Genomic DNA, 15,620 nt, shown 5'->3' on the forward strand with positions numbered 1-15,620 from the left:
CTGGCAACACAGCCAAACATACTTAATTCAAACATGTAAGAAGCTTATAATCCATGTAAGAATGATAAGCTCATAATCAAAGTTTTGTTTGCTCACAAATAGTTGGAGTGTTTCTTAAAAATGCAGAGTCACCTCTCTTACATAGGATGAGGATGGATTCAGCTCTTTTAGGTTGGGTGGAGCCCGAGTATTTGAAGGTTTTTTGTTTTGTTGGTCACCTGTCTTGAACTCAGGGGCTCAGTGCTGGGCATGTGCTCTACCACCTAAAGCCACAGAATCACTTCCAGTTTTCTGGTGGTTAATTGGAGATAAGAGTCTCATGAACTTTCCTCTTCCGACTGGCTTTGAACCACAATCCTCAGATTTCAGCCTCCTGAGTAGCTAGGATTTATAGGTGTGAGCCACCTGTGAAATTTACAGGTTTACAAAGCTAGCTAGGATGTTATTTTGTTTCACAGTGACAGACTAACAGACCAGCTTGGGAGGTGGTTAGAAGTCCCTCACTAGCCTTCCTGAATAAGAAGCTGCTTTTTGCCCGGATCCTGCATGGTTCGATTCAAACAAGCAATCCTTCTAGGAGAGAGATACAAGTAGTCCCAGGGGTCACATTTCGTGAAGTACTACTCAGTGCAAGATAAACCTGAGTGTAGACATTTAGGCCTAGGTCTTTGTTAGGAATGTGTATCGTATAGGGCCTGGAGGGGAAGCATGTTTGCTGGCAAGTTAGGGTATGTTCCTAAAAGATCTTTTCCAGTGTGACATCCACTGAGACTTGGTGACATACCCTGGGACTTGAGGACTATGGGGAAACCAAGACTCATGGGTGGAGGATAGGAGAGAACATGATGAGGAATAGGGCAAATATATAGGAAAGGCTCTCTCATCTAGAAGCCATTTCCGCTGCTAACTGGATCAGAAAACTTTTCTCTGGAACCTGATTCTCCTTATAGGAGAAACCAAAGTAATAATATTCTGTACCCCACTTCCCTTATGGTCTGCTCTACTGAGAAAAGGCAGAAGGGAAATGATAGCAGCTGAAAAAATTTTAAACTCTATACACAGATGATGCTAGTATCAGTTACTTTGGGTCTGGGCACTGTCAGCCCTTCAGCTCAAAGCTAGCACTCTACCACTTGAGCCACAGCACCACTTCGGACTTTTTCTGCTTATGTGGTGCTGAGGAATTGAACCCAGGGTCTCATGCATGCAAGACAAGCACTCTACCACTGAACCACCTTCCCAGCCCAGGGCAAGAGGTCTCTGCTTTCCCTGAGACAAGTGGCTGAGTTCTCCCCATAATTGGCTCTTACTGCTGGCCTCCCTAAAGACCTCTTTCCCCTATTGTCTGATTGTCCAACTAGGGCATTATTTGACTCTTTGAATATGTTAACAGCAAAAGATAATTCTTCCCTCCTACAAGCCCAAGAGAGATACATACACTTAAAGACAGTCATTCTCATTGTGCTAACCTTTACACATATGTGCATGTGCCTTCCTATCATGTCAGACTGAAGGAGAACTACTTACCATTAAATTTGAGCAGTGCACCTGGAATCATATGGGTGCAGTTCTTTAGTTATATCATCAGGACTGATGTGTCCCTCAACCTTCCAGGATCTCAGTATCCTATGACAATTTCCCTGTTGATGGTTTTTTAGGTTAGAACAGTGCTTCTTAAACCTAGATGCTGCATATCATAATCATGGGGTATCGGGCTACAAAGTTGAACATAATTAGGTGCTACCCCAAACTGATTAAAAAAAAATCATACTACCTGGGAATGGAGGCAAGGACTCTATGTCAAATTTTCCAGGCACAACTAAGAGGGTAGAACCATGAGGTTGTTTACTTCCTTTTATTTTTGTTTATTGCTTTCTAGGACTTAACTCAGGGCCTTGTGTATGCTAAGCACAGGCCCTACTACTAAGTTCTTCCTCAGTCCTTAATTGGACTTCCTTACCCAGTTTTGGTATAGAGTGGTCCATCTTCTTTGACTCTACAAAGAGCCCTCTAAAGAGCTATGGTTTTGGAGCATCCTGCTTGGTAACCCTGGTCAGAGTCACAACCAACCATCTGCTGGCAGAATAGCTTCCTGAAAATGGCTATCATGTTAAGCAAAGTGCATTTTGCAAGGAGGGGGTCTGGAGTGGAGAAATACATCACGGTCATAGGCCATCCCAGCATGCTACTGTTCCTTTCCAGATTGTGTCTGGAAGAGAAGTCACTTTCCAAGAGAGAATTTGCTGTTCGTGATTCAGCATTCGGGGGATGCGTTGTGGGGACTTGCCGCAGGGTACACATGAGTCATAGACATCGTGCTCTGCTGCTGTCCTCCAGCCAGGACAGAAGTTCAGAAATACCACTGTCCTCTACTCATCCGTGTGCAGCATCTTGAATCTTAGTAACTATCAGCACTTATTACACGCCATGATTGTTAAACACTTTTACTATCGACAATAAGATGGACAACAAATTGACATGAGTTCCTTTGTTGCTTTCATTTTACAGGTGAACAAAAAATAATTTGAGACCAAGGGCAGAGTTAGTTGTCTGGTAGACCCAGGTTTCTTAACCCAAGTTTGCCTGCCTTGCAGAAGGCCGTGCTCTTAACCACTATGCTAAATGCTTTCCAGTCTACAAAGCAGCTTCATGAGTGGTATTTCTGTTATTCCTGATAGGAGCCCCATGAATTGGTCCAAATGGCATGGCCACTATTTTGAAGACAACTGAATAGACTCTTAGGCTCAAATTGTATTAGGACAGACCAGCCCTGGAACTTGGTCTCATGACCCAAGATTCTTTGCTTATCCAGGGTTCTCAAAGAATCTTTAGCCCAGAATTTCTATAGTATAAGTCCGAGCAAAGTGATATAATTTGGTGTGTTTCCTAAGTGATGTTTGTGGTTGAAGTTCTATGAGATATGTTGGAACTTTGTGTAAATAGCAGTTTAACTTAGCAATTCTGCTTCTGGGAATCTATCTTAAGGGAGAAACTAGAGACAGGTAAGTACTATATAAGACTGTTAACTGGGGCTGGGAAGGTGGCTCAGTGGTAGAGCGCTTGCCTTGAATGCATGAGGCCCTGGGTTCGATTCCTCAGCACCACATAAACAGAAAAAAAAAGCCAGAAGTGGCACTGTGGCTCAAGTGGTAGAGTGCTAGCCTTGAGCTGACGTGCTGAGGGATATCGTTCAGGCCCCATAACCGGCCCCCCCCCACCAAAAAAAAAGAAGACTATTAACTGTTAGCCATACTTTCAGCATTAGAAAACAGCACACTTAAACGTGTGACAAAATACACATAATGATCTACTAATTCCATAGCTCACAATAATCTACAGTTCATCCATAGGATAAAGCATTCTGTACTCATTAAAAATGACTTAGGGCTGGGAAGGTGGCTCAGTGGTAGAGTGCTTGCCTTGCATGCATGAGGCCCTGGCTTCAATTCCTCAGCACCACATAAGCAGAAAAAGCCAGAAGTGGTGCTGTGGCTCAAGTGATAGAAGGCTAGCCTTGAGCTGAAGAGCTGAGGGACAGCGCCCAGGCCCAGAGTTCAGGACCCATGATTAAAAAAAAAAAAAAAAAAAAAAAGAAAAGACTTCATAGAACATAGGAAAAGCCTTACTATATTACATTACATGTTAGACCAAGATGAAGATGTATAGTATAATTTTATCTTTACTATAACAGTAATACAGATGAATTTATGTATGTGTATAAAGAGAGGAGAGAGAAGGAGAGAAGGAGAAAACAAAAACAGAAAGGTTATGCTCAGAATATTAACAAAAATATAATCGGGATAATTCTTTTCTACATTTTTTATCATGGACATGAATTTATTGAATATGTGTATTACTTTTTTTTAAAGCAAGTTGAGCATATTGGCTGGACCAGCCAACCCAGTGGATTATGGTCCAAGAGGAACTCTGCCCTGCTATGGTTTCATGGTGTTTGCAGTTTGGTTTACAGGAAATATGGAAAGCAGAGTAAAGACGGACACGGCTAAGCTTCTAGTCCACTGGTGCAAACCCTGAAAACCATAAAGCTCTGAGCACAAAGGGACAATGAACATTTTTCACTACGATTATTCCCTGAGAGCTCGTGCACAGGATGGGTAAATCCTATCTAATTCTTAAGTCAGGGCTTTAATTTTGTTTCTGTTATTGTTGTTTTAAATGAGGTGTCAACCGCCTCTCTTTCTTCATGCAGCCCCTCCATCTATCATTCTCTGTGTTATCAGCACTTGGGTGAGCTGCACAGATCCAGGTAGCTTTATAGTCTCCGCTTTGCTGGACAATTGGGAGTCCAGACAACAGATATTCTCAAACCATTTCCCAAATGGACATACTGATAAGGAAATGAAAAACCTGCTTTCCCACCAGTGTCCTTCAGCTGACCTTCGGGGCACACTCTTTCCCTATGAAGCTCATGACTAGCCACCACTTGGGACAGCTGGACCAAGGGACATCCAGGGAGACAAGGGATAAACGGCTGCCATGTGACCTTCTGTGGCAGTGGGTAGATGTTTGCCCCATACCTCCCTCTCAGTGCTGCTGGAGCATACTACCTGGGGACCATGTTTCACGGTGGAGATGCCTGGGGATGCTCCAGAGGAGAGACCTGAGTTCTCCCATGTGGAGAAGTAGACTTTGCCGTGAATTTTCTCAGGTGCTGTTCACAGGCGAAGCTCCTTCTTTAAGGCAACCCTCGAGGTATCCTTTGTGGAGAATGAGTAATCTGTGCCCTGTTCAATGAGACCAGGAACTGTTTTGTGCAAATGGGAGCTAGCTGGGTCACTTCAAATGAGAACACCATAAATACCATTTCTATTCTTGAAATGGCTTAATTTTCATTAGAACTTTAATTAAATGATTCCTTTTCTCCCTAGTCTTTCATGTGCTTTCATTTATTAATAATTGCCCGCGTAAAGAGAATCCCATTCCAACAGCTTTCCAATTTAGCACGATCATTATCGCTGTTCTTTGTTCGGGGTTGCTGGGCCACAGCGCTCTCCACTGAGAAGGCCCATCACTCTTTTTCTGGCAGACCTACAGGAGGGGGAGCTGCGAAGCAAGCGCCTGACCCCCAGTGGAAGATAGGGATATTGCAGGAGGTTTGAGGCTGCAAGGAGAGAGCAAAGCATAGTTCCTCCGTTGCGGCAGGACGAGGTGACCTTGTGCTGCTGCAGTGGGCAGGGATCCGTAGACATCCAGAGGTTGTCTCTAGGGAAGACACGCGAGTGCGTGCTCCACAGTGGCAATTTTAGAAGTTGGCGACTTGATATTCACCCGTTTGTTGATGACCTCTTCAGTTTTAGGGGATGGCTGGCTGGAGGATGAGAAATACTTCCTGCGCTTATTTACTGAAAAGGAATATGGATAGAGCTTTGGCTGCCTTCATGCTCGCTGCTGGTGGGGGAAAAGATTGTTCTGCTCAACATTTGTTAGCTATTAATCTGGGAATCCAGAACTAGTTACTTGATTAAGTTAAAGAAGATAATATAGAATAGGAAAGTACTCAGAGACATCTACAAACAGAAGTTGTTAGACATTTTGTTATTGTTGTTGTTATTGTTACATGTGTGTGCGCCAATCCTGGGGCTTGAACTCAGGGCCTAGGTGCCATCCCTGAGCTTTTATGTTCAAGGCTAGTACTATAACATTTGAGCCATAGCTTTGCTTTTGGCTTTTTGGTGGTTAATTAGAAATGAGACTCCTGGACTTTCCTGTCTGGGTTGGCTTTGAACTGTGATCCTTAGATCTCAGCTTCTGAGTAGCTAAGATTAGCGAGTCACTGGCTCTCAGCTGTTAGATTTTTATTTTATTTCATTTTTTTGGTTATGGGGCTTGAATGCAAGGCCTAGGCGCTATCCACGAGGTGTTTTTTGTTTCTTTGTTCTTTGCTTAAGGATAGTTCTCTACCACTTTAAGCCACAAATCTACTTCCAGTTTTCTGGTGGTTAATTGGAGATAAGAGTTAAACTGTGAATCTCAGATCTCAGCCTCCTGAGTAGCTAGGATTACAGGTGTAAGCCACCTGTGCCCAGCTGACTGTCAGATTTTAAGGAGACATCTGGCAATATTCCAGAGACATGTTTGTGTTTTGCTTTGGGGGAGAGGGCATGTCTGCCCCTGGAATTTAGGGAGCAGAGGTCAGACCTGCTGCTCAATGTCTTGAAGTATTCAGGGCAGCTTCCCATGCCAAAAGAATTATCTGACCCCAAATGTCTCTAGTAAGGAGAAATATTAGATTGAAGAGCTAAACCAAAGGGAAGGGATTCTCAGAATTGTTTTAATGTTTACCAGACATAGTAGGGGATGAGTTGTTGCCGTAGGTAATTCCCAGCAGGGCAATGGAGTTTATTTTTAGATGAGGGGAGAATGTGGTACACTAGATATGTTCACTCAATGAAAAGGCATAATGAATAAGGATGATTGAATTAGAATAAAATTTGAGTGTAAATCAGGTGCCAGGCATCCTGAATTTTTTTTTGTACTTGTCCTGGGGCTTGAATTCACAGTCTGGGAGCTGTCCCTGAGCTTCTTCACAAGGCTGGTGCTCTACCACTTGAGCCACAGCTCCACTTCTGGCTTTTGTAGTAGTTTACTGGAGATAAGGGTCTCACAGACTTTCTTGCCCAGGCTGGTTTTGGACAGTGATCCTCAGATCTCAGCCTCCTAGTATTTTGTGAAATTTTGAAATTGCCAGTCTCATTTAATTTAATCATTGCAACGGTGCTATAAACTAGCCACAACTATTATGAGGGAATGCTGGCTTGGACAGAAAAAGAAACTCCTTTGAGCTGTCATAACTAGTAAAATACTGAACTCAGAGCCTTGCCCACCTCTATTGGGTGTAAATTGGGAGCACATACACCAGACATCCACTATGTGTGCCAGTACTGGGATTTGAACTCAAGACCTTGCTTTCTTGCTTGGATTTTTCATTCAAGGCTGGCACTCTACCAATTGAGCCACAGTTATACTTCCAGCTTTTTGCTGGTTAATTGGAGATGAGAGTCACTTAGATTTGTAGTTTTAAACCTGGGCTGGCTTCAAACTACAATCCTTAGATTTCAGTCTTCTGAGTAGCTAGGATTACAGGTGTGTACCACCAGCACCCAGTTTGCATATGCTTTTTAAAAAAGAATTCATGATATTTAAAACAATCTTATTATATTTCTATGATTTACAAAAAGAAATTTCATATAAATAGTCGCATTTTTGGCATCTCCTGTCAGAACAGCTGGAAAAGCAAAGTAGTGGTCTCTTCTCACTCTGTTCTCCTCTGTCTCCTTTTGTGTCTCCATCCTGGAATCTTTTGGTGTTGGAGTTCATGATCCTTGCTCTGTATTTCAGCATCGTATAGTTAAGAGCAAGGACTCCAAAGAGAGCCAGTTTATGATTGTGCTAGCTTTATGTGTGTATGACCTTGGGAAGACACTGCATCTCTCTCTGTTGCACTTTTCTTTCTCTGGAACACAGATAATCCCAATGCCAGCCTCATAGAGGTCAATGCCTGGTGGTGCCCCGGTTATAGTGTCTTCCAGCTTGTCAGCTCTCATTCCTCACTTACGCCTTTATAAAACATTCCTTTTAGTTCTGATAGATTCTGTATTAAAGTATCTGTCCGTCTATTTGTACTTTAATGCTGTTAGAAAGACACTGTACTATGACCAGAAAGACTTCAACTTATTCCTACTTCAAGTGAAGATAATGTATTCTTCTAGGCCTTGATGAAGACTTTATGAGCTAGTAATTGTTTTAAAGGTCCAGCATAGTGCTTGATGCACTACCACATACCGAGTTGCTTTTCTCTTCTTATCCCAGGTCTTCTTAACCTCACCACTGTTAACATTTGGGACTGATAACTTTGTTGTAGGGGGCTGATCTGTGTCTCTGGGGTACTTAGTAATGTCCCTCCCTCAGGAGCACTCAGCCTCCCAAGTGTGAGCATGAAAGATGCCTCCACACCTCATCAAATGGCCCGTGGTCCTGCAATTCACTGACAAACAGGAGGTTAGATTAACAGCACACAGTGTGGCTGCTGGATCCACTGACCCAAGTGAAGTTAGGGAGTACACAGCAGGTGTATCACAGAGTACTTACTGTGTGTCAGTTGTGGTACTGGGCCGTGGGCCCAAAGTGAACTTGATGGTACTGGGGTTTAAACTCAGCTCTTGCTTGGCATTTTCACTCAAAGGTAGGTGCTCTAATCCCCAAGCCATGCCTCCACCTTTAGCTCTTTGGTGGTTAATTGGAGATGAGAATGTCTCAGATTGATCTGGCTTTGAACCTTAATTCTCAGATCTCAGTCTCTTGAGTGGCTAGGATTCTAGGCATGAGCCACCAGTGCCCAGGCCTTGTGTTTTGTAGGCAGGAGCACCACCATTTGGGCCACTCCCCAGTCCCAAGGTAAATTGGAATGAACCTTGTATAGCAGTAGCCATTCACGATGCTTCATTATCTTTGATTAAATTAATTTCTATAGTTCATTTGTCTTCTATAATGTAATACAAATCTAGGATTCAACTCTGATTCTCTTCCTCACTACTACAATAGATCTACTTAACCTCTTTGTTTCGTTATTTAAGCAATAGAGATACTACCCCTTGCTTGTTTTTTAAAATTAATTTTATTTATTTTTTTGTTTATATGGACCAAGGAATCGAACCCAAGGCCTCATAAATGCTAAGCAAGCATTCTACCACTAAGCCACATTCTTAGCCTGTGCTTAGGTTGTTGTCAAGATTAAATGAGGTAATTTTACAAAGTGATTAGTCCTTCACACGGAGAATACTCCATAAATGTGAGTCTGTGTTATCAGTACAGGGTGCCACAGTGGTCACCAGGCCCCATAATCAATACAGCGTCATTCTGTGGTCCTTGTATATGTTATTCAATTCATATGCTTCCAGAGCTACTTCCAAATACTGGGTGGATGTTTTTGGTTTTCAATGGGTAGACGCAGGCATATGGCATCTGCACAGATTTCATTGTTTCTATCTCATGCTCTCCTGAACAGATTCCTGTGTCATCACTGATCACCCCAAAATCCAGATCAAGAATTCAACTTTCTGCATGACTGCCTATCCCAACTTGACAATGGTGAACTTCACCAGCCAGGCCAATAAGACGTTTGTCAGTGGGAGCGAAGAATACTTCAAGTAAGATGGCTGGTCTTTGGGGGTGGGGTCAGACTTTCTTAGAGCAGCCCAGAGAATTAGCAAGCATCAAATTGACAGATTGAACTGTGACTCCTGGGGTCGGGGGAATGGGTCCCTGCCCTCTGCATCCTCTGCATGTACTGTAATGATTAGAGAGGAAGACTTTGCTGGGTTGTCTTCCAAAGGAACACTGTGCACTGTGGGCCTGGAGGTGAGTGTTGATCTAGTGATGGCTGGTGGTAACAAAAATCATTGCTTCTATAATTTATCATGCGGATTAAAAACAAAGTCAACTCACACCCACGACAGGCCACCCATTTTATTTTATTTTGTTTTAGTCTGTTGTGGGGCTTGAACTCAGGGCCTGGGTGCTGTCCCTGAGCTCTTTGGCTCAAGGCTATCGCTCTACCACTTTGAGCTAAAGCTTTACTTCCGGTTTTTCAGGAGATAAGAGTCTCATGGAGACTTTTCTGCCCTGGCTGGCTTTGAACCCACCACAATTCTCAGATCTCAGCCTCCTGAGTAGCGAGGATTATAGGCAGGAGCCAGTGGTGCCCATTTAAAATGGTATCAATATAATTCCCACAAAGCAATGGTGCCAAGTAAAACACAAATGGCCTTGACTTAGATAATAAGAATTAGTCCCTGATATCTCAGTATTAATTCCATTCATTGCTATGCAGCTTTTCTCTCCTGCATGTAGGCAGAAGTACAAGGCTGAACCCTGCAGGGTGAAAGCAAAGCAAAGCTGAATTATTAAATAATCTTTCTTTTTTTTTCCCTTTTAAAGATGAGGTATCCTGGGGAGAGTGTGAGTGGGCTTTACCTTTACCCTGATCAATAAGAAACTGAGTGTGCCCTGGTGGTACTGGGCAAAATCTGACCACACCTTTTTGTGAAGTTCAGGGTAGCAGAAAGGCAAACCTGCTTTCGGTGGTCTTTACTAATCTCCGGGGCCAATCTTCAGGGGGAAAAATGATAGCAAGAATGTTTGGGGACTGTTCCAAGTTCTTTAAGAGTAGTTGAGATGATCAAGGTGCTAAGTGATTGTCCACATGTTTCACACATTTGAAGGATGGGAGCATGGGGAAGTGAAATACGGTCCCCCAAGTTTTGTCTTGCAGCCAAGTTCTACTTTTTGTCAATCCCCATCTCTCCCTCCCTCGCTCCTCCTTCCCCCCCACCCCCAGGACTGAGGAGCAAATCTAGGGCCTCTAACCTGCTATGCAAGAGCAAGAGCTTTACCACATAGCTGTTCTCCTACTCTCTTTGGTTGGTTCTTACTCAACTCTCGAGCCTAGGAGCTCCAAGGGTCAGTCAGTCAGATGATGTCTGCATGGGGTAACATGGGTTGCCAGCAGCAGCAGCAGCAGCAGCAACGGATAACCAGAAATCCCTTCTGTGAACAGCTGCTTATCTGTGTGGAATCTGAGCCCTGAGTTAGGTCTGGCCAGCCCCACTTTTACATTTCAGCAAGCTTCAGACTCAACCTATGTCCAAGGCAACCTGAACTGAAACACAAAGCAGTCTTTTAGCAGAAGCAGTTTCCACTACATAGTACAAGTATATAAATCCTATTGGAATACATGTTCCTAAGAGTAGAGCAATGCAGAAAGCATACAGAAATCACCCTTGACAGATTAGAATCCTTCCTGCCTGCCTGCCTGCCTTCCTGCCTTCTTTCCTTCCTTCCTTCCTTCCTTTGTCCTTCCTATCTCCCTCCCAGCATCCTTCCCTCCTTCCCACCCTCTCTTTTTCTCTCTCTTCTTTCCTTTTTCTTTTTTTTGTACAGGGTCTCCCCATGTAGCTCAGGTTTATCTTCCAACTTTCGATCCTCCCGAGACAACCTCTAGAGAGTTGGGATTGCAAGCATGAAGCACCATGCTCAGCAGTTTAGAATTTTGATTACACTTCTGTAAAGCAATTTCAGATGATGGTGTGCTGACCATCTCGCACAGAGTCCTATTGAGGGCCTAGTGTAGCCCCTCAGCACATAATTAAGAGGAGTGGATGTCTCTATAGACAGCTGTGAGTGAGAGCCCAGACCTGCCAATCCATTCTAACTCGATCTGATGAGGCCCCTGATGAGGACAGTGTGGGAGGTGGTGGATGTGCTCAAGGCTCCCGGCTGTGCTAAGGGATTAAAGCCTGCAGACCACCATCTCCCTCTCTTCTTCTTCTTCTTCTTCTTCTTTTTGGCCCTCCTTTCCCTCTCCTCTTTCTGATTTTTTAGGTACTTTGTGCTGAAGATTTCTGCTGGGATCGAATATCCTGGTGAGATCAGGTGGCCGCTAGCCTTCTGCCTTTTCCTGGCTTGGGTAATTGTGTACGCATCCCTGGCTAAAGGAATCAAGACTTCAGGAAAAGTAAGCATTTGGATTTAACTAAGCAAGAGAAAGGGTTGGGTCTACCTGCAGCAGGTTGTGTCCTGAGCAGGCAGCAGAGTGTAGGAGGAGAGGCAGTAGAATTAGACGTGAAATCATTCTAATTCTGCCCCGCTGTAGCTATGGGGCGGTGGGTAACTCCTCCCTGTAGAATTGGGATGGATGCCCCTGTATTACAGGGGCATTTAAAGCACTCAATGAGGCAAACGTGTACTGAGCTCTCAAGGTATGGCAAGGGTGCTGTGATTAGCTTCATCTTTCTCTATTAGGGGCTACTACTCACTCCACTGATGGAGGCTCTCACCTAAGATTTTTGTTGCTTTCCTTAAACTCTGTAATTTATGCTCTAGGTGTTTGTCTCCTGGTCTGGTTGTCAGATCAACTATTGCTTGTATGGAGGAGTTGGATAGCCAGGTGTTGGGGGCTTATTCCTGTAATCCTAGCTACTCCAGAGGATGAGATCTGAGGATCACAATTTGAAGCCAGCCTGGGCAGGAAAGCCTGTGAGACTCTTATCTCCAATTGACCAGCAAAAAGGCTGGAAATGGATGTGTGGCTGAGACTTGACAGAGAAAGCCAAACAAGAGCGTAAGGACCTGGGTTCAAGCCCCAGGACCAACACATAAAGAATTGAAGCCTTGGTGTTAGCTTTTGTAGGCTTTCTGAAATAAGAAAGTTTAAGCAGGCTGGAGAAGATACATTTTTCTTTTTGATCTACCAACTTAATTCCCTGCCTCATTGAGAAAGACTTCCAACCAAAGATCAGTAATCAATTCTCTTTTTTTCTTTAATGAAGAATACCACTAGAAATAATGAGCCACAATTTATTTTCCTGCCCTGGGTATGTACAGACATTAATCATGGAAAATTATTTGAGCGCTATAGTGAATGCAGGACTAAAAGCTGCTCATTGATTCATGACAAACTCCTTTGTGATAGAAATTCCGCAGGGGTGTGTGTGTGTGTGTGTGTGTGTGTGTGTGTGCAAGTGCAACTCCTTTGTGATAGAAATTCCGCAGGTGTGTGTGTGTGTGTGTGTGTGCATGGTGCTTTGCCCACAATTTGAGAAGCTCAGTTCCTCTCACAGGACATAGGAAAATAAAAATGGCCCATGAGTTGTTCTGCAACAGAGAACTCCCAAGCAGCTAGAACTCTAGGGGCTGGTGGACCAGCAGGCAGCCTGAAGGTCAAATGTAGCCCTTCTGGCCTTCGGGGCTGCTCTGCCTGAAATTCACAGCAGCAGAGCAAAGCTAACCTAATTAGCTGGCACAGGCTGGTGGTGCCTTACCACCTGTGCAGGGCTCCTGTTGTGTGAAGAATGCCTGGAGGGGTCAACTAGTCATTGTCATTCCTGACAAGCATGATTCATTACTGTTCATGTGTGATTCCTCTGACAGCCTATCCTGGAAACAGGTGTGTCCTTCAGAACGTTCACCTGACATGTGGAACTAGCTGTGCATCAGGCCTCCACATCTGCCTCTTCCACATTTCAAGCAGTCTCGGGATTTATAAGCCAAACCACCATCTATAAAGTCTTCCAGGACCAGGGGAGGAGAGGAAGTAGTGTCTTGGGTGAACATTTAAGGAAGTACTGACTCTCAGGTTCCTGCCAGTATACATAATGGCCCTAGGGAGAGGTGCTTCCTTAAATTTTGCACCTAAATGCCTCATTTACCTCACTCCAAAACAATGGCTTTGGGGTGAGAACGTTCAGATCTTGGCTCAGTCTGGAAAACATTCAGCGACATGTTTAACCTGAGTCTCAGCTTCCTACTCTGAAACATGGAACTAATATATCTGGTCTTCAGAGGGAGCTCCAAATTCCTATAGCTATCAGCAGTCAAATGGGAGCTATCGCAGCTGGTTAGACCGGTACCAGCGCTAGACGCAGGAGACTCAGAGGTCGCATGTCTCCTGCTGTCTGGGACATTACTTCTGTGATTTTTATGTTCAGCGTCCCAGGCCCAGGTTAGATGGTTCTTAGTTGTTCCTCACATCTGTATGTTATCTTGTTGGGGGCAGCAAATCAGACTGGTCAAGATGGTACCTTATCATATAACATCTTGCTTTCCCAGCCTCATCTCATCTCTTGAGATGCCAGATGCCCTTGGGTTTCATGGTGTGTGTGTGTGTGTCTAGCTTTGCTCTTTCTTCAGACTTTAAGGGAAGGAGAGAGGAAGCTTGCAGATATAGGAGGGAGCTGGCTGCCTCCTCCCCACACTCTCTAGTGCTGTGAGTTCTTTGGACTAGGAAGGAAGATGGCTATCTCATGGGGCAGAGAAGAGGTGATCTGGCCCATGATGATAGGGGTGGAGGCCAGCTTAGCCATGATCTGCAACCACAAAGTTGGCTTTGAGTAGTTTTGGAAGCAACAGTCCCTTTCCATTTCTGTGAAGGGAAGCCTCTCTTTTCAGAGGCTAAAGGCCAAACACTTTAGAAGCATCCTGGACTTTCCTTTTCTTTTACACATTCCATGTTAAATGTCAGGAGACTGGGTGCCAGTGGTTCATGACTATATTCCTAGCTAGTCAGGAGGCTGAGATCTTACAATTCAAAGCCAGCTGGGACAAGGAAATCCATTAGACTTTTATCTCCAAGGAACCAGCAAAAAGCCAGAAGTGGTGCTGTGGCTTCGGTGGCAGAGCACCACCAGCCTTAACCAAAAAGCTAAGGGATAGTACTCAGGCTTTGGGTTCAAGCCTCAGTACTGGCGGTGTGTGCGTGTGTGTGCATGCACACACACGCACACACACACACACACACACACACACATGCACACACACACATATGCAAATGACAAAGATTTTGTTTGGCTTCTGGAAAGCATATCCGGTGTGTGATTGTCTCCTGCTGTTCTGGCCTTCTCACTGCTGCCCATGACTGCTTTTCCCAATGCTCTGCAGGAAACTGACAACATAGCCATCTGGTGATGCTATTAAGATAGTAGGCCATGTCATTTCTCTGCTCATTTCCCTGACATAGTCTCCACTAAAAGCCTTACAACGTGCCACCCCAATCTGCAGCAATGGTCCCTTCCCACTCACCTACCGAGTTCCTGTTCTTCCCTCCTAGCCATGTGGCTTCCCTGCTGTCTCTGAGAGGCAGACATCCTCCTTGTTTGTTTGTTTTTTTTTTTTTTGTCAGTCGTGGGACTTGAACTCTGGGCCTGGGCGCTGTCCCTCAGCTCTTCAGCTCAAGGCGAGTGCTCTACCACTTGAGCCACAGTGCCACTTCTGGTTTTCTGGTGGTTTATTGGAGATTAGAGTTTCACAGACTTTCTTGCCCAGGTTGACTTTGAACCATGATCCTCAGATCTCAGCCTCCTGAGTAGCTAGGATTATAGGCATGAGCCACCTGTACCTGGCCATCTTCCTTTCTTAAGGGGCAATATTCCAGGTCTTCCCTCCATTGATCTTTTTTTTTTTAAACATAAGGTCTTGCCATATAGCTCATGTTGGCCTTGAACTCACAATCTCTGCCTTGGCTATGCTGATATTATGAGTGCACCACCATGCCTGGCTCCCTGGCGTTATATGTTAATCTGAACTCTTGTCTTCCCCAACTTATATCCCACACACATCACTATATCTCTGAGATTCTAGTGCCTAGCCTTTGCTGCCGGGTTGGAGCCTTCTTCCCAGGTACTCAAGTGTGTGTAGCCAGTGTGTGGATTGTCTGTTCCCCTCACATGGGCCAGTGTTCCCAGCACTTGACTAAAGCTCCACTTTGGTGGTTTGTTTAAGATAAGACTCATGCAGCCTTTCTTGCCTAAGCCGGCTTTGAACTGTGATCCTCACACCACAGCCTCTTCAGAGTCTTGAGTAGCTAGGATTACAGGTGGGATCCTCTGATAGCCAGCTCTGATTTTTTAAAACGAGTTCTTCATCTCTATGCAGCTGATGTCTAGCACAGTTTCTATGAGCAATCAGCTCCTAGGGAACTCCTCCATAAAAGCCTGTGGCACTTAATTGCATTTGATGACTATCACCAAATTCTCAGATGCTGTGTTATATATTACCCAGGCATTAATGCACTTAATCTTCTTGATTATTTCTAATGATCTCACTGT

General features: G+C 44.4%; 1 protein-coding gene across 1 annotated transcript in view; it reads left to right on the forward strand.

Annotated features, from left to right (window-relative positions):
- Slc6a5 (solute carrier family 6 (neurotransmitter transporter), member 5) overlaps positions 1-15,620 on the forward strand; it is a 52,377-nt gene that overhangs the window by 7,487 nt on the left and 29,270 nt on the right. The window contains exons 6-7 of the mRNA XM_013019570.1: positions 9,026-9,167; positions 11,401-11,533. Of these exons, the coding sequence (XP_012875024.1) occupies positions 9,026-9,167; positions 11,401-11,533 (275 nt within the window). The remainder of the gene's footprint in view (positions 1-9,025; positions 9,168-11,400; positions 11,534-15,620) is intronic.

This window comes from Dipodomys ordii, unplaced genomic scaffold (assembly GCF_000151885.1).
Source record: "Dipodomys ordii isolate 6190 unplaced genomic scaffold, Dord_2.0 Scaffold46, whole genome shotgun sequence".
NCBI lineage: Eukaryota > Metazoa > Chordata > Mammalia > Rodentia > Heteromyidae > Dipodomys > Dipodomys ordii.